The sequence below is a fragment of the Trichomonas vaginalis genome, chromosome V (genome assembly GCF_026262505.1).
Source record: "Trichomonas vaginalis G3 chromosome V, whole genome shotgun sequence".
Classification (NCBI taxonomy): Eukaryota; Parabasalia; order Trichomonadida; family Trichomonadidae; genus Trichomonas; species Trichomonas vaginalis.
Window position 1 is genome coordinate 10330602 of NC_067207.1, and position 23158 is coordinate 10353759.

The 23158-nt window shown below is 31.4% G+C and overlaps 9 protein-coding genes across 9 annotated transcripts; 3 read left to right on the forward strand and 6 right to left on the reverse strand.

Moving 5' to 3' along the window:
- Nucleotides 1–421: 421 nt before the first annotated feature.
- Nucleotides 422–2596, reverse strand: TVAGG3_0311650 (armadillo (ARM) repeat-containing protein family; the record flags this gene model as incomplete). The annotated part of the gene is made up of 1 exon (XM_001321841.1): nucleotides 464–2554. One exon carries the CDS (start codon nucleotides 2552–2554, stop codon nucleotides 464–466), a length of 2091 nt encoding a protein of 696 aa, XP_001321876.1.
- Nucleotides 2597–3543: 947 nt separating this feature from the next.
- Nucleotides 3544–6043, reverse strand: TVAGG3_0311660 (uncharacterized protein; the record flags this gene model as incomplete). Its single annotated transcript, XM_001321842.2, has 1 exon — nucleotides 3928–5940. A coding segment is annotated over one exon (2013 nt), but the record flags the coding sequence as incomplete, so codon positions are not given.
- A 175-nt stretch (nucleotides 6044–6218) lies between these two features.
- TVAGG3_0311670 (uncharacterized protein) lies at nucleotides 6219–7644 on the reverse strand (the record flags this gene model as incomplete). The annotated part of the gene is made up of 1 exon (XM_001321843.2): nucleotides 6521–7591. The coding sequence occupies one exon, from the start codon at nucleotides 7589–7591 to the stop codon at nucleotides 6521–6523; it is 1071 nt and encodes a 356-aa protein (XP_001321878.1).
- Nucleotides 7645–7989: 345 nt separating this feature from the next.
- Nucleotides 7990–9159, forward strand: TVAGG3_0311680 (Rad21A-like protein; the record flags this gene model as incomplete). Its single annotated transcript, XM_001321844.1, has 1 exon — nucleotides 7990–9159. The coding sequence occupies one exon, from the start codon at nucleotides 7990–7992 to the stop codon at nucleotides 9157–9159; it is 1170 nt and encodes a 389-aa protein (XP_001321879.1).
- A 399-nt stretch (nucleotides 9160–9558) lies between these two features.
- Nucleotides 9559–10167, forward strand: TVAGG3_0311690 (uncharacterized protein; the record flags this gene model as incomplete). The annotated part of the gene is made up of 1 exon (XM_001321845.1): nucleotides 9559–10167. The coding sequence occupies one exon, from the start codon at nucleotides 9559–9561 to the stop codon at nucleotides 10165–10167; it is 609 nt and encodes a 202-aa protein (XP_001321880.1).
- A 5195-nt stretch (nucleotides 10168–15362) lies between these two features.
- On the forward strand, nucleotides 15363–15962 carry TVAGG3_0311700 (uncharacterized protein; the record flags this gene model as incomplete). The annotated part of the gene is made up of 1 exon (XM_001321846.1): nucleotides 15363–15962. The coding sequence occupies one exon, from the start codon at nucleotides 15363–15365 to the stop codon at nucleotides 15960–15962; it is 600 nt and encodes a 199-aa protein (XP_001321881.1).
- Nucleotides 15963–16066: 104 nt separating this feature from the next.
- TVAGG3_0311710 (uncharacterized protein) lies at nucleotides 16067–17353 on the reverse strand (the record flags this gene model as incomplete). Its single annotated transcript, XM_001321847.1, has 1 exon — nucleotides 16083–17039. The coding sequence occupies one exon, from the start codon at nucleotides 17037–17039 to the stop codon at nucleotides 16083–16085; it is 957 nt and encodes a 318-aa protein (XP_001321882.1).
- A 679-nt stretch (nucleotides 17354–18032) lies between these two features.
- TVAGG3_0311720 (regulation of sequestering of zinc ion) lies at nucleotides 18033–19547 on the reverse strand (the record flags this gene model as incomplete). The annotated part of the gene is made up of 1 exon (XM_001321848.1): nucleotides 18106–19344. The coding sequence occupies one exon, from the start codon at nucleotides 19342–19344 to the stop codon at nucleotides 18106–18108; it is 1239 nt and encodes a 412-aa protein (XP_001321883.1).
- A 463-nt stretch (nucleotides 19548–20010) lies between these two features.
- Nucleotides 20011–21109, reverse strand: TVAGG3_0311730 (positive regulation of peptidyl-threonine phosphorylation; the record flags this gene model as incomplete). Its single annotated transcript, XM_001321849.1, has 1 exon — nucleotides 20122–21081. One exon carries the CDS (start codon nucleotides 21079–21081, stop codon nucleotides 20122–20124), a length of 960 nt encoding a protein of 319 aa, XP_001321884.1.
- Between the last annotated feature and the right edge of the window lie 2049 nt (nucleotides 21110–23158).

Here is a 23158-nt window from a genome sequence, read left to right on the forward strand (position 1 = left end):
GTTACATATGTTTTAGCATCGTCATTTGATTGTGAGGAAATTTTCACAGCTGAATCATCAGTTAATCCAAAGAAAAAACAACTTGAAATAAAATAACTTAGCACACCATATCTATCAAATTGGCCATTACCATGATACTCTTCATCAAAGTTTGATCCAGGGAATACTGATTCCCAGGACATTGATTAGTTCGGCCACAAAGTTTATCGTTAACATATATCGAAACAAATTTTGAGTGTTAATATGAGATCAAAGCATTGTTTGCGAACAGAATCTCTATGACACTTCATTTTTATCCTCATATCGGGAAAATCTCTCACTTTTGCTTCACAATCTGACATTCGAAATTTGATTCTCCAAATTAGTTTACAATTGCAATATATTGTCCTATTATATTGCAATTGTAAACTCCTTTCTACAGTTTCTTTACAATAGAATTCCAAAAAAAAAATCAATATTTTTTTTATGGCATTAACAATCTTAACAGTTTTTCAGCGCTCTCAGATACAGAAGTAGATCCGTAGCACTCTATTGCGAGAGCCATTGCGGCATCTCTCAAAGTGTTGTTCTCTTGAACATTTTCGTCAATTACTGATTCAATTACCTTAAAAATGAAGTCAATAACTTCGTTTGTTACTGTCAAAGCTTTTGTCTTTTTCACGACTTCGTTTGTTAAATTTATCAAATCTTTCGCTTTCATCATATTTCTCAGACTTTGTTCTGTCAAACCCGTTGTTAGTTTCTTAATAATCTGAGAAGATCTCGTCCTGACATCGCTTCTTTCATTCGATAACAATTCAACAAAATAAACTAAGTTGAATTTGCCAAATGTCAGAAATTCGGAAATGTCACTTTTCATACTAATATATCTTTCAATTAACTCCAATATTTCTACGGAAAAAGAAACATTGTCTACTAGTATCCTCAAACTATTAAGGAATAAATCAAATTTGACACTTTTTGTGTCAATTTTTGTATTCAAATATGTCAAAACCGTCACAGCTTCTTTATTTCCTATTGTCTTTGTTTTCTCTTCGAACAAACTTTCCAAGATAGAAAGGAATATTTGCGTGGCATGATCTCTGTGGAGAGACTCAATTTCGGAGTAGGAAATTCTGTTTGAAAATGAAATAACTAAGTATTTCCTGGATTCGTTGTTTGATGACTTGAATCCGATGTTTAGACACTCAGAAAGCTTCGCTGTGATCTGCTTGCTCTGTAAATTGGTGCATTTGGAGAAAATGGAGAAAAGTGAAATGAAAATAATGGTCGAACAAACTTTATCGGCGTCACTTTTTGAAATAAGGAGTTCTCCGACTTTTGCACAGATTTTGAACACTGTATCACATTCCAGGTTCGAAATCAGGACTGAAATGTTGTAAAGAGTCTTTTCAAGTTGTTCAAAATTATTGAACTCGATATTAAAGTTCTTTTCGGAGATTTTGCCGACTATTGTGTGCTGGAACAACTTCTGTAGGCATTGGAAGATCTCATTTCTCGATTCTTTGACTTCTTTCGAACTTATATTTTTGATTTGGGAATTTAAGCTCGATAACCAAAGAATTATGCAGGAAATGAAGGTTCCTATGTTATCTTCTACAGAGTAGTACTCAATAACAGTCAAAAGGAACCTAAACAACGAAATTGTTCCGTTTTCTATCAATAATTTGAAGTATTCCTTAAGGAAGAGGTCTCTACGCGCTTCAGACATGATTATCATTGAGACTACATATCTCCTGACTTCGATTTGGTCAGTCAAAAGCACTAATGAGATCGCAGAGATCATATTCGTGGAAGCGAAAGCAGTAATAGCAGTAGTAAGGTGGTATCTGACCTTGTCATTGCTATCGCGTGAATAAGCGTGCTCTATTATGAACTGGAATGTCGACATCGAAGTTTTGAATAAATTCAAGCCATGAATTCCAATTGCTGCTCTCAATATCATAGCATTAGGAAGACTGATGGCTTTGTTAGAGTTCTTGACTATCAGATCTACTAAAGCTTTCGCAAATTCTTCGTTTTGAGTTAAAATACTTCGAGCAAAAAGTGACACTGTTGCAGATTGGAGTGCTTCACTAGACAACTCTAAATCAATCTCATTTAATGGATCTTTAATATTCTGAGCATTTGAATTTTGAGAGTCCTTTGAATTTTGAGTATCCTTTGAATCTTGGTTTTGTAAATCATTCAAATTCTTTGCAGAAATTCCGAAAATTGCCATTACTAAATGGAAAGCAAGTGAACGAGTAACTCTCACATTAGACAAGCAGATAGGTGCGACATTATATAGAATAGTTATCAAATCATTCGGATTCATTGCAATTTTCGCGTTTGCTGCAGCAACTGCGCATTCATAAGCAAATGAGACATAAGGAAGAGGATCTGTATGGTTAAAGTAGTGAATACTCTCAGTTAATGCTGTTACAATTGTCTTCTGATCAGGAGAAATCCTAAATAACAAAGCTGCAACTTGAGAATTTGTTTCTCTTGCTCCGCCGAATGTTTCGACGTGATTAAGATAAGATTTAACAATAATTGGTGCATGCTTTGCCATTCCTTTCTGAGAAGTGATCATAAGGTAGTCACAAAATCTAAGTAGAAGGGCTTTGAAATATTGAGGGGATTTGAAATTTTGGCTCTCAAAATTTACCCTTCCTCACTACTCGAATTCCGAGCCTCTCAATGAGTTTCCTCTCAATTTTGAATGGTTTATAATGACTTTTGAATACCTTTATTGAGAACAAAAAAATAAATATATTAATAATCGTATAATATTGGCATTTTTCATAAAATGAAAACCTAAAAAAGGGGGCCATTCAAAAAATGAATTGTTTTTGGGAGTAGTAGATCTAGTATCTGTATAACAAATCATAAAGATTGGCCATAAAAATTAGGCCTAATCTCTTTTTGGTAAAATTTTGGAAATTGATCTCTCTTCATATTAGTCCGTGGTGAGGTACAGATAACAAGATGATGGAATAAATGTTTTTGACATATTCACTTTTTATCATAATAGCCGAAATTAAGTATATTGATAATTTTTGTTTTGTACCTTATTTTAGGGACATTACTATTTATTCATCTTTGTATCATTTTTCTGGAGCTAGTATTGAAAAACATGCAATGAAATCCATGTTTTCATTTGAAATCTGATAAAGTTAAACGTGCATATAAGTTTATCGCTGATATCACTTAATTGTAAATTAATGTATATGTAATTCAATTAATTAAGAAAAATTTCGGATTGTCCAAATTGAAGGATATAATTTTTTTCTTTAGCCTATTAATCAATGCATTATATTGTATTCATTGTCTAATAAGTAGTTACACTTAATATTAGGATATAACACTCTTGCTGCTTACAGATACAAATTTTGATATGATTATTTTGTTTAAAGCTATTATGCTTATAGTGATCACTTATGTAACATGTTGTATAACGTATCTATATTACTATTATTGTATTTCATGCATCTTTTTTCATAAATAAAATTTTATTGAAAAAATTCCAACTTTTCATTAATCTAAGTTGCCATCTGTGATGTTTCCTATTCTGTTACAACTATTAAAGTTTACATTAAAATTCGTATTCAAAATTTCAAATTTTTCAAATTGATCAATACCATTATTTATAATATATATTTGTTTGTGCTTTTAAATTTCTTAAGCTTTCAAAATTTAAGAGAATTGATAACTTCATACAATATGATTATAATTATATGCTAATTAATAATTCTCAAAATGAAAAACAGTCTTCTCAAAACTAAATTCAATGTCTTTCAATCGAGATTTTGAGGCAACTTTATATACTAAAGATGGAGAGAATAAAGGAATTGAGACAGCTCTGTCAATTAATTCAATGGGACATATTGAATTATTCAAAAGTGGAAAAACGTCGATTAATTTTTCGATTTCCTCAGCGAACAAAGGCATCTTCTTCTCGACAGGGAGCTGCTTGTTGAGGATATTGTAGATAGTATCCTGCTGTTGGGCTGATAATGTTGGTTTTGGCTTTAATATGACAGATAAAGTCAAAATTGTCGCTGATCTTACGGAATATTCGATCTGTTTCGCTTCCTTGCCGATGAATAAGAATTTCTTCTTCTTCTTTTGCATCGCGAGGATGTTTAATTCTTCAATTGCTGCTGCAAAGTTTCTTTCGCTTAAAGCTTTGAAGAAATCAATGAACAATTGCTTATCAATCGACTTCTCCTTCTTCTCGTTCAAGTATTGCGTTGATATTACGAGGTTTACGAGATCCGAAATATCATTCTTTGAAAGATTGGACAAATAAGCGGCAGCAATGACTAATTCGACAGTTTGTTTGGACTTGGATAACAATGATGAGCGAATTTCTGCTAAATACGGGTCAACAACGAAAATATCGTATAAATGTACCCAATTCTTCGGAATTTCAGTGATATTCGGCTTGTAGACCCTCAATAATGCACTGAATTCGCTAAGTCCTGTTGGCCTTCTTATGAAAATTTTGACTAAATGAATAAAATAGTTGACAAACAAGGTTTTGTCAGGAGAAGGTACTTGTACGTTCTTTGAATCAGTCAGTATCTTCTCAAATTCACCCGATATGCACGTCAAAACCTCGATATCAGTGATATTTGGAATTCCAACCAACATATTCTCAGCAACCATGCCTGGATATTGCTTGAATAGGTGTACGAACTGTGATACAGCACAGAATATCGATGGCCTTAAGTTTTCATCGCTTAATAACGTATGATTTGATAAAATTGAGAAAATTGACTTCGCGAGTGGCTCAAAAATTTCGGTTTTGAGCTTTTTGTGAGCAATAATATATGAAATATTGCCAACAATTGCAAATGCGATCTGAGAAGTCTTAACTTCCTTTGGAAAACAGTTATCCTTGAAGGTCTGGTCACTATCCAACAGTCCGAACTCAGTGGATATGATCATGGCCCCTAACAATGTGTCCGCCGACTGATATAAATCCGAAATTATGTCTTTAAGGGCAGGAACTGATTTCCTGTCGGTCACGAACTTGAGAACTTGGCTGCAGTACAAGTTTTCACCGGAATAAATGTGCTGGGAGAGGTCTTTCAGGAACATTCTTAATTGTGCTTCCAAAGGATAGTCTTCGAGAGCTGGATCGGCAGGAAGGTCTGCAAATATTGATGCTATTTCGATTCGCATCGAATCTGTAGTCTTATGAAGAATATCTGTGATAGATGATGAAATTGAAGTGAAAATTTTGACGGAGTTAGCGTGTTCAAGGAAATTGAATAGGGATCTGATCAATTTGAAAGCTAGTCTCTGTATAGGAACATCGCTTATGAGCATCGGTTTTATTAAATCTGAAATTTTATCATCTCCTCCGTAAGTATCGTAAGATTCTTTAGCGGTACCTGTTAGATCTTTGAGTTTATGCTCACTGAAGAATGTTGTTGCAGCATTGATCGATGAAACATATTGAATATCAATAGAATTTAAAATTTTTGGAAAAGCTTTCTCCGAAATGCTTGGATTTACCGAAGAATAAATCGCAAGACAGAAATTGGAGAACGTTCCTATTGGTTCTGTAAGCAATTGAAATGTTTTATCCGCTTCATTTGCATTATATTTTGCAAAAATTTGACGAAGAATCTTGGTAAGCTTCTCATTAAACTTAATATCGGAATTCTGGAATGGATTATCGGCAATCAATCGTAAAATTTTGTTAATTTCTTGTAATCCGAACGGTTTTGCAAAATCTTCTTTTTCCGCAAGCATATCAATAAGAATATTGAAATAAAGTTCATTATTTGCAGTATTATTTGGCAGTTTTTGTGAATCTACAAGAAAAATAATGATATCATTGAACTGATTTGATTTATAAAGAAGGGAAACCAAATCAGCACGCCTTATCTTTGGATTTTGAAATAGTTTTCCTAATATTGAAGCATAGTTTCTAGGTGATGACATGATTTTATTTGAAATAAAAAAATTGTCAAAAAATTCGGATCTCCTAATCCAAAAATTAAAAATTTTCCATCGGAATCGAATGATATTATTTTCTAATTATATTCTTTAAAAATAATCCGAAATGGTTGAAATTTTTTCCGATCGCGAAAAAGCTTGCATAATACTCAAATACCTTTAAATATAAGTATGTGAATCAAATTCAAGTTTTTCAGAACATTTTATATCATATTTGTTAAATTTCCATTGAGGGAGTATAGCCTGAATCAATAAATACATCATATGACTTTACTATAAGTATGTAATTGTCTTTTTTGACATTGATGGAACAATTTGCCAATCAAATGTTCAGATAAATGGGAATTCCCAAGAAAATAGTTAACAACACTGTAGTTACTTGCAACCACAATGTTTTTAATTCGTAATTCTCTATAAGCGATTGAAAGAATTAACAATTCTAGCTTTCAATGATCTTAATCTTGAATTTATGCATGAATTAAGATGTTCGGTTTATTTTTTTCAAAATAAAAAGATATAGTAATTCTTTATTATAACTATTAACAAAAAGAAATTATAAATTCAATTATTTTATTTCATTGAAATGAAGGCTTTTAATATTAATGTTACTTTCTATGTTAAGACAAACCTTGAAGTACTTAGCATTTGATTCTTTAATTTGCCCTGAATATAAACCTTCATTCTTCGAGGATCTAAATGTTACTTCATTGAAATATGGAACTTTTTTACGTAGAGAAACTGATGTTGGATTGGAAGGATATTTACCTGAATAATCGTTAATTAAAATTTTATTATCATATATTTCGAATTTATCCGTATATTGGTATGAATTTGTACGAGTATTAACGCATAATTCAAGTAATTGTTTTTCTTGCACTTCTTGGTAATTTTTATAAAATTCTATAAATTGATTTTTGTTTTGAGCCTTATTTAGATAAATTTCGTGAAACCCTCTGATGTAGTGATCAGAGTAGCTTATATCTGTCAGCGGTTTGCCAATTTCTCTGGAATCTAATATTTGTTTGAACTCCTCATCGAATAAATTCAAAAAGATCCAGAATTTCTTATCTTGAGTGACATCATCGAACAAATATTGAATAGACAAATCAACTCTTCTTGATTCAGGTATTAAAAAATAAAAATTTGAAATAGCTAAAGAATTTTCCTTTGTAATTGAAAATTTAATCATGTCATTTCTTGGTTTAATAATACCATCAGTTACCGTAAATGATTTTTGATCAAAGAAATTGTAAAGATGAAGTGGATGTATGTAAACTTGTGGCACTGTTGAATAAAGATCTGGTTGAGTTTGTCTGGCTTTGTGTTCGTATGCTGTTTTCTGATCCTCTTGTGAAACACTTTGCTTTAACTTGAAGATTGTGTCTGATATTTGATCCCGATAACTCTGATACGTATTTACATATTCATCTGCTAATCTGAGTTGAATATCATATATTCTTATATCATCGTAATGAGCATTTTGATAATTCATTAAGAAATCTGGATCAAAATATTGAAATAAATCATAGTAATCGCTTCCATAACCTAATATAGTGTTTACAAGATTCTCGGCATCATCATCTTTTAATATTGCAGCTTTATCTTTCACAAATTTGCGTAATTCATTTGGATTCATCTTTTTTATTTAAATTGCCATGAATTTTCCAGCAACATTTTTTTGGAATAAAAAATAAATAATATTAATGTAGGACATAAGAAGAATATTTGAATAATTTATTAAATTCAATTGTTTACAAAACAAAATATTTTTCAGAAACAATTAAGCTATACATATTGATATTAAAACAGAAAATCAACTGTTTACTCTTAATCTAAAGCTTAATCATCTTTTTATTCAAATTTTATATCAATATGGATTATAGATTCAATTTCATTATGTTTTATCATTAAAAATGTTCATAAAATATGATGATCATTCAATATGTCAAATCAAAATCTCCAAAATACTTAGTTTTAAAATCACATCAAACGAATGTAAACTTCAGAAATTTTACATCAAGTTAATTAATTAAAATGTTTACAACGCAAGATTTAATCTCTCGCAAGGACAGTATAGGCGATGCTTGGAGAATTGGTATGTCCGAAGATACAAAGAACAAGGATAAGATCATGGGAGCTGATATTACTATGATTGCCAATGAAATTATCAACAATGAAGGAAAAATTCCACTTAGACTTAGTACGATGATCATGAAAGGCACTGTAATCATTTATAACAAGAAAACTGGCTTCGTTTACGGGGATTGCAAGGATATTCTCTCTAGAATTTCGTTAAAATACGATTCTCATCAAGAAGATAAGGAAGAGACTACAAACAACAGCAAATCCCAGAGGGACAAGACCAATAAAAACGTTATTGATGACGAAACCTTACTTTTATGGGAACAAGCCACAACAAATAATATTATTCTTCAAAACATCGAAGAAGAAGCTCCAGAAGACTCCACACCCCATGAAATCAATGTTACTGCCTCCCAGAACCCAACATTACTCGGTCTTTCTGTTCATGAAAGTCATTCAAATGAATCTGCAAATTATGGACTTGAACTCGAGGAAAACATTGACCTTGGAATCAATATATCTGATTCAGATGATGTTGATTCAGTTTTGCCTCAAGAAATTTCTGATCATGAAGAAAATCAGAATTTATCAAAGATGAAAGGAGAATCATCTTTCGATGCAGTTCCAAGAATAAGCATTGCGGAGTTCTGGGATAGTTATGGAGTAAATAACCAAACAAGAAGACCAAGAAACCAAATTTCTCCAAATTTCAACGGTTTGCCAGTAATTGCTGAACCATTATCAGAGATGTTCATTTATATCAAGGAGAATGTGAATATTGTTGACGAAATTCCTGAAAACAACGAAATTCAAAACCAGATTTCTGATTTTGAAGGAATTCCAGACAACGATGATGACATTCCACAGGAAATGAACAATGAACAAGCTGACATAATTCAAAACGAAGAAGATAGTGGAGTGAAAGAAGAAACAGCAGAAATGTTGCTGAAGTTAATCAAAAAATCAAAGAAAGAAAATAATTTCTTTGATGAACTGACAGAAGAGATGTCAGTTGAAGAAAAAGCTTCATGTTTCTATGCAGCTCTTTCTCTCTTCACGAAAGGTGTCATCAAGATGGAACAAGACAGTCCACAAGACAGAATTTCAATTTCCACCCCATAACAATACATCTCCTTACATTATTTTCCTCATTTTATTCTTGAAATAAAAAATAATTAATTAAAAATTTTCGATTTATTAACTCATCTATTTCAATTATATGTGATATTTAATCATATGAATTTATAAATAAAATACGGAATAATTAATATACATAAGAAAATTTGAATGAATTTTTTCAAATTCTCCATTCAAAAGTCATATGATTATTTCATCATGGTAAGTAATTAAATGCAATAAAGAATCATCGTATGGAGAAATGCTTTCACTTTTCATTTTCAAATTTTTTGTTAGAATAAACATCAATTTATAAATTTCCTATACTATTATACTAAATTTAAAAATTAAAAAAATATCAATACTCTTACTCGCAATGTCTAATTGCTCTCAAAATTTTATTTGATGGTTTTTCTCTTTAGATATCTTCAAATCAAGTTATTCCAAGGATGTGCAAGTTTCAATGCATCATTTACACCTTGGCAACTACATAGTTCTTCTGGATTGGAAGATTTATGGAAAAATTATTTTCCAGAAACAAATATGCCCGATCCTTTCATGAATGAAAAGCCCAAAGCAACAACACCAAAATTAAACTCAGATGTATTCATTTATAATTATTTATTCAAAAAGATAGCTCCTAGTGCAATTTCTGTTAATGGCGTAGACTGCAAATGCTTAATACTATCATCAACATTCAAAGAATGCCATGGAACTGGAGGTGGAGGTGGAATACGCTTTTCAAATGGAGATCTTGTCATTTCAAGATCTTTCTCTACTTCAAACTGGGCTAAAGATAAGGAATACGGCCTTTTTGCTTATATAGCTGGGAAAAAAGATAAATCAAATATTAAAATAGATCAAGTTACTACTTTTGCAGATGGAAATACAAGTCACATCCGTTCTCCAAATGGAGGCATTTTTATTAAAGAATCTCTATCTGTACATGTAAAAAATGTTAATCAAAGGCGCGGTTCAATTTTAACGACATTTTTTAACGCGATACGAGCGTAAGTCCATAGAATGTGTTTTGAGGGAAACTATAAAAATCCAAAATAGAGGTAAGTGCGCCATTATTACCTGCGAAGTTACATGGAATAAATCGAAGAGTAAGTACAAGATGATCTTGCATCTTTCCAAGTAAATGAAATTTATTAAAATTAAGATGATAATATTCATTTATAGTATGTGTATGATGTGTTTTCAAAATTTCTTCAAATAAAATGCAATGATAATTTTTGAATAATTTTTTTCTTGTGTATATTTCATTTTTTATTAGTGAAAATATCATTACATCAATAAGGAAAGCACAATCCAAATTCATATTAGTTAAATTAATCTACGACCAAAAGCCCGCCAAATTTGAATTAAACCTCCAATTTAAAATTTTCAAGTCTACGGAACCATCCTTGGATCATAGTAATCATTCATTACAAAATGGAATCTTTTGGTATTGTGCGGGCGATACCATAGATTTCTTTTTATTGATAATGCTATTGAACAAGCTCATTCCGTGGATTTTCATTTAGAACTTTGTTTCATGAGTTTCTGGAACAATATAACATCTGAAACCTTTTGTGCGGGCAAAAGAAGGGATGTTTGTTGATTGAAAAATGCTCATTTAAAAGAAGTTCTGAAAAGAAATTTGAAGATGATTTGTGGGTTGTGTAAGGTGTAGGTGTTGTGATATATGTGGAATGGAATGATCCTTACCTAAGTCATTGACTCATCCTTACCTCAGTCATTGACTCATCCTTACCTGAGTCTTTGACTCATCCTTACCTCAGACAACAACTCATCCTTACCTCAGTCATAGACTCATCCTTACCTCAGTCATAGACTCATCATTACCTCAGACAACAACTCATCCTTACCTCAGTCATAGACTCATCATTACCTCAGTCATTGACTCATCCTTACCTCAGTCATTGACTCATCCTTACCTCAGTCATTGACTCATCATTACCTCAGTCATAGACTCATCATTACCTCAGACAACAACTCATCCTTACCTCAGACAAAAACTCATCCTTACCTCAGTCATAGACTCATCCTTACCTCAGACAAAAACTCATCATTACCTCAGTCATTGACTCATCATTACCTCAGTCATAGACTCATCCTTACCTCAGTCATTGACTCATCATTACCTCAGACAACAACTCATCCTTACCTCAGTCATTGACTCATCCTTACCTCAGTCATAGACTCATCATTACCTCAGTCATTGACTCATCATTACCTCAGTCATTGACTCATCATTACCTCAGACAACAACTCATCCTTACCTCAGACAAAAACTCATCCTTACCTCAGTCATAGACTCATCATTACCTCAGTCATAGACTCATCCTTACCTCAGTCATTGACTCATCCTTACCTCAGACAACAACTCATCCTTACCTCAGTCATAGACTCATCATTACCTCAGTCATAGACTCATCATTACCTCAGACAACAACTCATCCTTACCTCAGACAAAAACTCATCCTTACCTCAGTCATAGACTCATCCTTACCTCAGTCATTGACTCATCCTTACCTCAGTCATAGACTCATCCTAACTCTTGCAATAACATATATTTACTTCAATGTATGTGAAATTTTCTCCCTAACTTATCAAATATCACTCAATTACTCAATTATTCTTTCTTAATTTAACTCCTTACCACAACTTTACATTTAAATTCAAAATAATTTTATTATATTAAATTTTCAAAACCATATTTTAGTTCAATACTATTATAGATATAACTTTGTCAATAATGAATATTTTCGCGATTTGGATAAGTATTCATTGAGTTATCTAAGATTTTATTCGTGGGTATAAATTAATTAATATGTGAAATAATTATATAATAAGAGACGGATATCCAACACTCAGTCTCTCTTTGACATCCAACACTCAGTCTCTCTTTGACATCCAACACTCAGTCTCTCTTTGACATCCAACACTCAGTCTCTCTTTGACATCCAACACTCAGTCTCTCTTTGACATCCAACACTCAGTCTCTCTTTGACATCCAACACTCAGTCTCTCTTTGACATCCAACACTCAGTCTCTCTTTGACATCCAACACTCAGTCTCTCTTTGACATCCAACACTCAGTCATCCAATCAGTCTCTCTTGACATCCAACACTCAGTCTCTCTTTGACATCCAACACTCAGTCTCTCTTTGACATCCAACACTCAGTCTCTCTCTTTGATGAGTCTATGACTAAGGTAAGGATGAGTCAATGACTGAGGTAAGGATGAGTCTATGACTGAGGTAAGGATGAGTTTTTGTCTGAGGTAAGGATGAGTTGTTGTCTGAGGTAATGATGAGTCTATGACTGAGGTAATGATGAGTCAATGACTGAGGTAAGGATGAGTCAATGACTGAGGTAAGGATGAGTCAATGACTGAGGTAAGGATGAGTCTATGACTGAGGTAATGATGAGTCTATGACTGAGGTAAGGATGAGTCAATGACTGAGGTAATGATGAGTTTTTGTCTGAGGTAAGGATGAGTCTATGACTGAGGTAATGATGAGTTTTTGTCTGAGGTAAGGATGAGTCTATGACTGAGGTAAGGATGAGTCAATGACTGAGGTAAGGATGAGTTGTTGTCTGAGGTAATGATGAGTCTATGACTGAGGTAATGATGAGTCAATGACTGAGGTAAGGATGAGTCAATGACTGAGGTAAGGATGAGTCAATGACTGAGGTAATGATGAGTCTATGACTGAGGTAAGGATGAGTCTATGACTGAGGTAAGGATGAGTCTATGACTGAGGTAAGGATGAGTCAATGACTGAGGTAAGGATGAGTTTTTGTCTGAGGTAAGGATGAGTCAATGACTGAGGTAAGGATGAGTCTATGACTGAGGTAATGATGAGTCAATGACTGAGGTAAGGATGAGTCTATGACTGAGGTAAGGATGAGTTTTTGTCTGAGGTAAGGATGAGTTGTTGTCTGAGGTAATGATGAGTCTATGACTGAGGTAATGATGAGTCAATGACTGAGGTAAGGATGAGTCAATGACTGAGGTAAGGATGAGTCAATGACTGAGGTAAGGATGAGTCTATGACTGAGGTAAGATGAGTCTGACTGAGGTAAGGATGAGTCTATGACTGAGGTAAGGATGAGTCAATGACTGAGGTAAGGATGAGTTTTTGTCTGAGGTAAGGATGAGTCTATGACTGAGGTAAGGATGAGTTTTGTCTGAGGTAAGGATGAGTTGTTGTCTGAGGTAAGTGAGTCATGACTGAGGTAAGATGAGTTGACTGAGGTAAGGATGAGTCAATGACTGAGGTAAGGATGAGTCAATGACTGAGGTAAGGATGAGTCAATGACTGCTGTAAGGATGAGTTGTTCTATGAGGTAAGGATGATTTATTTTCTTCACTACCTATTACTGACGGGTCCATGGTAGTATTCATTTTATTTTTATCGTTTTATTTTCCTTCAATTTCAACTCTAAGCATCAACTATCACACAATAGTTCCTCTACCTTACACCCAACCAATCCCATATTGAATCTTAACTTTTCCTCCTGATATTGATAAAATAAATTTCAATTGTTCGTTTCCAGATCTTGTTAAAGAAAAAAAAATTCACTCCTCTTAGATACAAAGAGAACTACTCTATCTAAATTTTTCAAAAAAATACATTTTCTTATTTTACATATTAAAAAGTACCAATTTTTATTTCAAAATTTGAAATTTATGATTTTTTTGGAAAACTTTTCGATTTTCTGACACGGTAGATGCTTTTTATTTTATACACTATGCCTAAAATTAACTTTTCAAACTAAAAAAATCCTAATTAGATAATTTTTCAAATATTTAATCAGTTAAATTGAATATTATTAAACTATGTTATTATTTAAATAATTTCCATCTTTTGTAATGCATCAGCACATTACCTGAAAACTTTTTAATCATTCTAGAACAAACCAACATCGTATAATCCCATCATAGCTAATCATCCATTACAATTCTGCCTATTCAAGAGCTCGTGGTGAATTTCCTAAGTTCATTCCCATTCAAAATAAAGATATTCAACAAATTTCTTCCAAAAGAACTTCGTAAACTAACTAACAAGAATAACATCTTCCATTATTTTCAACATAAATACATTTTCAAAGAATAAAATGTTCTTTAATGATTTTTTATTTGGTGAGAAATCTTGCAACATTATTCTTTCATACTCAACTTCAATACAACAACTAACATATGATAGTTGGAAAAAATCACATAATAGAGCAGGTAAGTATTGTGAAGCTGAACTTTTATTTATCTGGTGTGATATGACCAAGCGAGGGACTCAGACTGCTGTATCTGTGGAGCAACATGACCAAGCGAGGGACTCAGACTGCTGTATCTGTGGAGCAACATGACCAAGCGAGGGACTCAGACTGCTGTATCTGTGGAGCAACATGACCAAGCGAGGGACTCAGACTGCTGTATCTGTGGAGCAACATGACCAAGCGAGGGACTCAGACTGCTGTATCTGTGGAGCAACATGACAAGGTGATTCAGTTTGCATTGATTGATAGTTCAATATCAGACCAATACTTCTCTTCCATGTTGCGGGCATGGCGAGGCATTTTCAAGATTGGTACCGAAATTGGCTACTATCCCTAAATGCAACAATCATAAATGACACTTTTATCAAAAAACGTGTTTAATTCAAATTTGGCGGGCTTTTGGTCGTAGATTAATTTAACTAATATGAATTTGGATTGTGCTTTCCTTATTGATGTAATGATATTTTCACTAATAAAAAATGAAATATACACAAGAAAAAAATTATTCAAAAATTATCATTGCATTTTATTTGAAGAAATTTTGAAAACACATCATACACATACTATAAATGAATATTATCATCTTAATTTTAATAAATTTCATTTACTTGGAAAGATGCAAGATCATCTTGTACTTACTCTTCGATTTATTCCATGTAACTTCGCAGGTAATAATGGCGCACTTACCTCTATTTTGGATTTTTATAGTTTCCCTCAAAACACATTCTATGGACTTACGCTCGTATCGCGTTAAAAAATGTCGTTAAAATTGCCCACACGCCGTTAATCAAACAAATAATCAAGGAAATACAGGAGTTGCTTTATATATTAAAGATTCATCCGATATTCGTATATCATTCTCTAATTTTGCAAGCAATTTTGGATATAGTTCTATACTAGAAATTTATTCGAATGCAATAATGGAATATTGCAATCTTGCTAATAATTTTATTCAAAATCATTTAATAAATGCAGCAATTCGAATTTTCGATAATGAATTTAAGATCTCTTATTGCAATTTGCTCCATAGAATTGATGACAATATGTATTATCAATCTCAACCTAAAGGAAAATTTATTGTTTCAAATTGCTTCGTTCTACAAAGTAATAAGCATGTAAAAAATGGATTTGTAAATACTTTTAATGTTGATTCGCGAGAAGAGAAATATATCAATTTTGCGACTTATTTTATTCAAGAATTTCAAGCATATGCAGAAAACAGAAACAAAGCAACTCCACTGCAAACACCTATAATAACACCTGTAGTAACATCTGTTGGAACTCCTGTGAAGACTAATGCACAAACACCAGCAGGAACATTTTTTGTAACACCCGCAGTTACATTTGGTGTAACACCAGCTATAACACCAGCAGGAACACCTGTCATAACGCCAGCAGGAACCCCTGTAATAACACCTGAAAAAACACCATTACCAACAGAAAAAACGCCAGAACCATCTGATTTACCAGATTATTTATCCATGAACTACAAACATGCATATAGGAAACCTATTTATTAAGTATTCATTTTCATCCTTGTTTATAATGTAAATATTTGTTATAAATTTAACTTAAAAACAAAAACTAATATAAAATATTTATAAAAAAACAACAAAAACAAAATAATAGCATTGATATGATCATGGCTCTGAATAAGATAATCGATTTCTATAGTAAGCGTAAACCTGTGGAGGTAATTTCTTAATAATCGGAGTATTAATGAAAACTAAAAACATTGAAACTAAATTAGCTTCAATAATATAGAATATATCAAAGGCGCAGCCCAATCCTGCGTATTTCAAGTCTATAAACGATCTGACAAAAAACACGGAAATATTAATAATTTCTAGGGTAAAGAACATAATGATTAGGAGAATCAATCCCCATATGCATTCAAATTGCATCTTAATGAACCCATATGTCATTAAAATGAGTATAGAAACGTGATAAATCACAAAAATGGCAACAGTTGAAGAAATCAGTGGAATATTCTTATCCATCATCGGGACAACACAAAGCGATACTCCATCTGTACTTACAAACTGTAAAATAATTAATAATAATTCTAAAGCGATAGCAAAGCCGTAAAGGATCTTATTACTGAAAATATTGAACAGTACGTTTCTCGACTTGCTATTGAAGAAGATAAACATGTATAAAATGAAGATAATATGGAAAATCTGAATCATAATGTCAAAAATTGTCGAAAAAATGGGGATATTGTAGTAGCAAAATACAAGCCATGGGCCATCGATAAGGAATAAGAAGCCCATTAGTACGACAGAATAAAGTTGATCTGCTGATTCTGGTCTTGCTCTCTTTGAAATGGCAAATAGTAGCATTATTGTGGCTAAAACACAAAACATTATGATAAGAATTAAGCAGGTTCTCAAAAGATTTGAATTCATTGAAACCATTTGGAGTTGTACGGATTCTAAGTCTGCGTAGTCAGTAGATACATCAATAAATGCGACACATGATGTGAAATTGATGTTATGAAACTGTTTTATGATAACGTGTCGTTGTTTTTCTTCAACTTGATAATTTAAATCGAAAGAAACATTTGGCGATGATATTATATCTCTATTATCACCCATGAAAAAGAATTGGCCTTTGATATATAACTTCACGGTTCGTTTTACAGCTGATGACACAAAATTTGGTAAAATTTCAAGGTGTAGTAAGTTCGAAAGGGACTGGAAATTCTTGTAAACTTTGCGTATTTCAATTTGCGTTGTATATTTTGAATTTATTGACGAGTATGACTCACTTGTATAAAGAGTATTTTTCGTAACAAAGCAGACGAGGCCCGCAATCACAGAAAAGAGGAGAAACCAGATTATAGATTTATAACCTGAGTCTTTCTTCATTGTAGCCAATATTGTTTCGGGCTTTGGAGGTGTTATCACCTCCGAATTCATCTGTTTGAAATTTTTTTTTCAAAAAGTAGATTTCATTTTAATTTATTTACAAGAGATTTATTAATCGCTAAAGCTCTTCAGAATTTAATTTTGAATGACACCATTCAAATTTATTCAAATATATGTCATTCAATTTGTCAGAAGGAATCAGGAATTTGCCTTCTAAGTAGAATATCTGAAACGAAATTAAATTTTTGAAACAATTTTGAAGGAGCAGTAAAAAGAAATTGAATGTCATAAATTTTTGTTGTTTTATTAATATATTATTTATCAAAAATATTTACAAAATAAGAATTCACGAAATTTTTCTGTGATTTTTTATCGTAATGTAAACAAAATCAATCATCACGAAATTTCGATACAATATATGAATAAAGGGTGCACATGAAGGATAAGTATAATTAAATTTTGTTTGAATCAATAAATGTCGGCTTATTAATCAATAGGCCCATTGTCCTGTTGCCTTTTACATGCAATCATTTATGTTAATATTTCTTGATTTTTGTTCATATTGGCACTACCGTTAAAGTCATAAAATGCAAAATCAATATTGATTGGATTTAATCAGTTCTATCTTCATAGTTCTTGTGAGTAAAGGCATACACACCAGCAGTATCAAACTGCCTATTTAGGATAAATTATCAAAAATAAAGATTTGAAAAAAATAAATAATAATCAAACATATTTAAAGCAAACATTAAGTATATTGATCATATAAAACAAATAATATAGGAGAGAGTAACTATTGAATACGTTCAATAGTCAGATATCGAACTTTATGCAGTTTAGCGAATTTCTTGATAGCCTTGATAATCCTAGGTGTTGATTTGCCAATTACCTTAACTTCCATAACGTTATCTTTGTCAGAAATTGGATAATGCATCCCAGATATTTCTAAATTTGTTTCCTGAGAAAATTTCGCGTAATCAGGTGAAAAAGGTGATTTCAAACAAAGAATCGTAGCTGCATCTTTGATCGAAGGGTACGTAACAATTGAGACCATAACCGCATTAAAAAGTGACACATAAGGATCGATAAATTTCATATTGAAAACTGAGATCAAGAAAGAGGAAGTCACGACTGCTATTGAGCCGAAGAGATCGCATAGGACCATAAGTGTCTCGCTGTCGAATGAGCATTTGGATTTTTGTTCTTTTTCGTTGTTTTTATCATCATCATTTCCTCCAACGAAAAAAACACCCAAAGCAGTGACAACAAGACCGAGAATGGAAAGAACTAATAGCATGGGATCATTGTCATTGCCTGTTATTTCATCTTCTTCGATGAATGCATTGATCGTATCGATGAAAATTCGGAATAAAACTATTGATTGCAAAATTGCTGCAGAAAGATCAGTAACTGGCTTGCAGGAAACGAATCCAAATGAAAATGTCTTTGTATTGTTCATTCTTGTGGCAACGTCTGATACTATTGCACCTACAAATGCAATGTTATTCGCTAATGATGACAAAGCATCAGCCATAAGCGTCAAAGCGTGATGAGTCATGCTGTAATAGAGTGTGTAAAAGTTAAGAACGAATTGTATTATGATATATATGATTGATTTCCAGTTTTCAAAAGTTAATTTTTGAGGTTTACATGGAAACCCTCTTCTTGGAAGCGAAAATATGGCTCCTATCAGGAAGTAGCTGGATTCGATTCTATATTCAAAGCAATTCGCTAGAAATGAGATAAAAATTAATGGATATATTGAAAATATCTTTGTGTAGTACTTATCTGTAGCTAAATTAAAAGTTAGAGCTGAAATAAATGTAATTATTATTAAAATTAAAGTAGATTGATCTGGATTGCATTTGAATAAAAAGAAAGAATCTGCACAAATAAGAAATATTGAATAAACTGATGATCTTAATAGCGTTGATGCTGTGTCAATTAGCAGAAGATCGAGTATAAGTTTATCATAAGTTTTAATTTGAAGAAGTAAGCATGATGATAAGTTTAGTGCAATTGAAAAGTACATTAGAAATGTTTTCTGTATCGTTAAGTCAAGTTTGAAGTATATTGGTATTGAAAATACTATTGCGATGAATAAAGAAACATAAATTGGAACGTAACTGAAGAAATAGAACCATACATATAATACTGTGTATATAATGAATGTGAAATCATGCTCGTTTATGGCTTTAATAAGATTTTTTAACTTTCGCCTTATCATCTCATTATTGACCACAACTTAAAATACCTTGAATATGATTTATATCAAATTAAATTGAAAATATAATACCTGTTAAAGGTAAGATACTCATTTCCATTCAATCTCAATAAAATAAAATTAATTAAGCTAAATAACTAAATTCATAATGATAAACTTATTAATTAGTTCTAATTATATAAAGATAGTCCATACCGTAGATTTCCAAAAATTTTAAGAATTCAAAATTGATTTTATATTGGATTACAAATATATGATTAAATCAAAAATAAACTCTAATTTTCAAGATGTTTTGAATGTTGTCATAAACTCTTTCGTTACAAAGTTAATAATGAAATATATCTTACCAAATATGGATGTTTGATTTAAATTTAGGAATAATTGTTAGTTACTATGATAATTGAATGATGTTGGCTAAACATTTAAGTTTGAAACACAGCACTTAATATTGGATAGTATAACAATCTAAAATGTCTTTAATGAATATCGGAAATCAGAAGCATGAATAGAAAAAATTAATAGAAGTTAACAATAAAATTACAAACAAGTATTTAAATAAACAAAAACAAAAAAAATATAATTTGATTAAATTCTAGAAATGAGTCTGAGATGTTCAACTTGGAGTTGTTCATCATCAGGAATATCAACTTTCTTCAAGCACTTGAGAAGAAGAGTTCTGTTTGGCTGGAGAAGACTCTTAAACTGATCTGGAGAGCTCTGTTTGAAGATGATAATCTTAAAGATGCTGTATGCTGGTGTATAAATCTTATGGGATTTGTGAGACATAAGCTTAAGAGTCAACATTAAGAAGATTTTGTCGGCAACAATGAGATCGAGGAATTCTGAGCATTCAGGGTTCAACATGTACTGAACTAAGAACGGAAGCATTGTTGCGCGAACGATGTAACTGCCTGTGGAAAGAATTGTAATTAATTGAACTGAAAAAACTGCATAATTTCTTGAAACATAGCTAGATGAGATCTTTGGATAAGTGTTGAACAATTCCTGGAATGTCTTAATAGCACAAACGGAAATTTCGAAATTTTCGTTAGTTGATAATTGGAAAAGTTTTGAGTAAAAGTGGTTGCAGAATAGGAAATGTGAGAACTTTTCAAGTTTTATGCACTCTCTAATTAAAATATTTGCGGTCGAGGCAAGTTTTTGGTCGGCTAAATAAGATATCAAAGTATCAAAAGCATTTGTGTGTCTCATTAAGTAAACAGGAAGCTGCTTAGATTTAAGTTCTCTTGATGAACTCTGTAAAAATGTTGAAACTTTGTTAATTTGTGTTTGATCTAAAAATTTCATTAAGAAAATTATATTTTCTATTGTATCATCGGAGTATAATTTCTTAATAATCATCTGGACAAACTCTTCGTTGTTTTGTTTCATGAAATTAAAGAGTTCTGAATACATTTCGATAATTTTGATGAAATTTACAAGTTTTTCTTGATTTAATTCTTGAATGAGAGAGTTAATGATGGAATTAAGCTTGGTTTGGAGTGAAGAATAGCGAATTCTCTTGATCCAGGTTAGTCTATTCATTACTAAATTTTAGATAATGAAAGTTTTTGAAAGGTTCTAAATTTGGAAAAATTGAAGAAAAACGATCAATCAAAGTCTTCTGATATTTTTACTATATAGTAAGGGTTTCGTTTTGCGAAAAAAACGTACAATACGCAATTTCGCTAAAAAAACATTTAGCTAGCAATTTCGACCTTTGACTCCACTCAAGACGTCACTTTTTTAATTTTGCGGTATCATATTTTTGGAAAATCTTTATGAATATTATATAAAAAGTCTCTTTAATATCTATATTTCATATTTTTATCGATTTTTAAAGTTTTTGCGAAAAGTATTCAATTATTTTTGCTATTTGGTCGGGTAAATGTCAGATTTGCGACATTTTCTGATATGATATTCAGATTCTACGTTGATAATAATGCTTATAGAACCCTCTTGCTATTGTGTCAAAATTGCGAAACCGATAGCAAAAATATCTCGCAATATCAAAATTGAGATATTGAGTGAATTATGCATTATAGAGATTAAAAATCTGATTTGTGAAAACATCTCATCAGTTTCTAGCTAATTCAAAAATCTTTACTATCTTATTCGATTAAAATGAAAAGGGAATAGTTTCATTATGCTTTAAATGACAGCCTTATAATATAATCATAGTTTTCGCTCAATATGCAGCATTTTTTTTTCGAAATCTATGGTCAATGTCCTAAATACTGATTGCTTTGCATTCATATCTCTTACATTTTCTATACCCACATCACTATTCATTGCTATTCCTATCTTTTTGATTTTTGTTTGTTTCTCATAATTTCTCAAAAAACACGATAACTTGATATTTGTAAATATCATACTTTATAACGTAAATAAGAACTTGACCTATTAAGAAAAGCAGTAATGAAAAGAAAATCTGAAATTCATAAAAATTACAAGTTTCTGATGACAATTAGCTTAATTAAACCAGGTACAAGATTATATAATTGTATTTTCTATCCAATTATCCATATAATATCTTATCCAGAAAAAATAACTTGATCAATACCAAATGATTTTTTAACTAGTAAATAAAGTATTTTCTTTACACACACATTGTATATCATAGTTTTTTTTTGGTTCGCAAAACATCCAAAAACAAATATGCTATAAAAGTGACAATTTTAGCAAAACGAAACCCTTATATATAGCAAAATATTTAAAGATTTGTCGGTTTTGTATAGGGTAACTTTTTGAATGAATTCAATTTGCGTAGATTTTGAAAAGGACATTTGAATTTTAAGGATATTGAATAAATTCTTCCTTGTATAATAAATACAGCAACATAAAAATTTGGCCAGAATTTTACTTTTTGATTGTTTAATTTTGAATGGAGAATTAAGTACAGCAAGATATTGAAATTGCAATATTATGCTATTACATATGCTTAATTAAAATTATTTAGATGTGAGGTAAAATCGAATTGAAAACGTTATTCAGTTTAAAATTTTTTTGTATAATCATTTATTTTTATATGAATATATTAGCACCATAAAATGTTCCCACAAAAATTTGAAAAGGCTCAAAAACTTATTATTCAAGGTTGAATGTTAATATTAGAAGCTGACACATTCCTGATGATTTTTGTTTTTATAAATCTGTACTGATTTTATATAATTGAATTGATGCATATCGTAATAAGATGATTTGTAAATAGCAATAAAATATTCGTGTACTGCTCAGTAATTTAATCAAAAAGTAAAAATATTGAACATAAAAAGATATTCAAAATTTTCCAGTCATTAATTCCTATTAAATGGATAAATATTGCTTTACATTGGATATTATATACGCACTTTCATCTTTTATAGACAAATTTCCACTCCTATTTCAAAATTTTTTACAATTTTTATCAAATGAAGCATGCATTATGCATATATCAAGATTTTATCACTATTTAAAGGATTTTCATTTCACAAATGTCTGTTTATCAATTATTTCTTATAAAATCTGATCGAGATTCAAAATAAAATCTGCTATTAAATGGAAATTGGATGATATCCATGTATTATGTGAGTCATATGATTATGTACGCGATGTATTTAAAGAATTATATCTAAAATTTAAT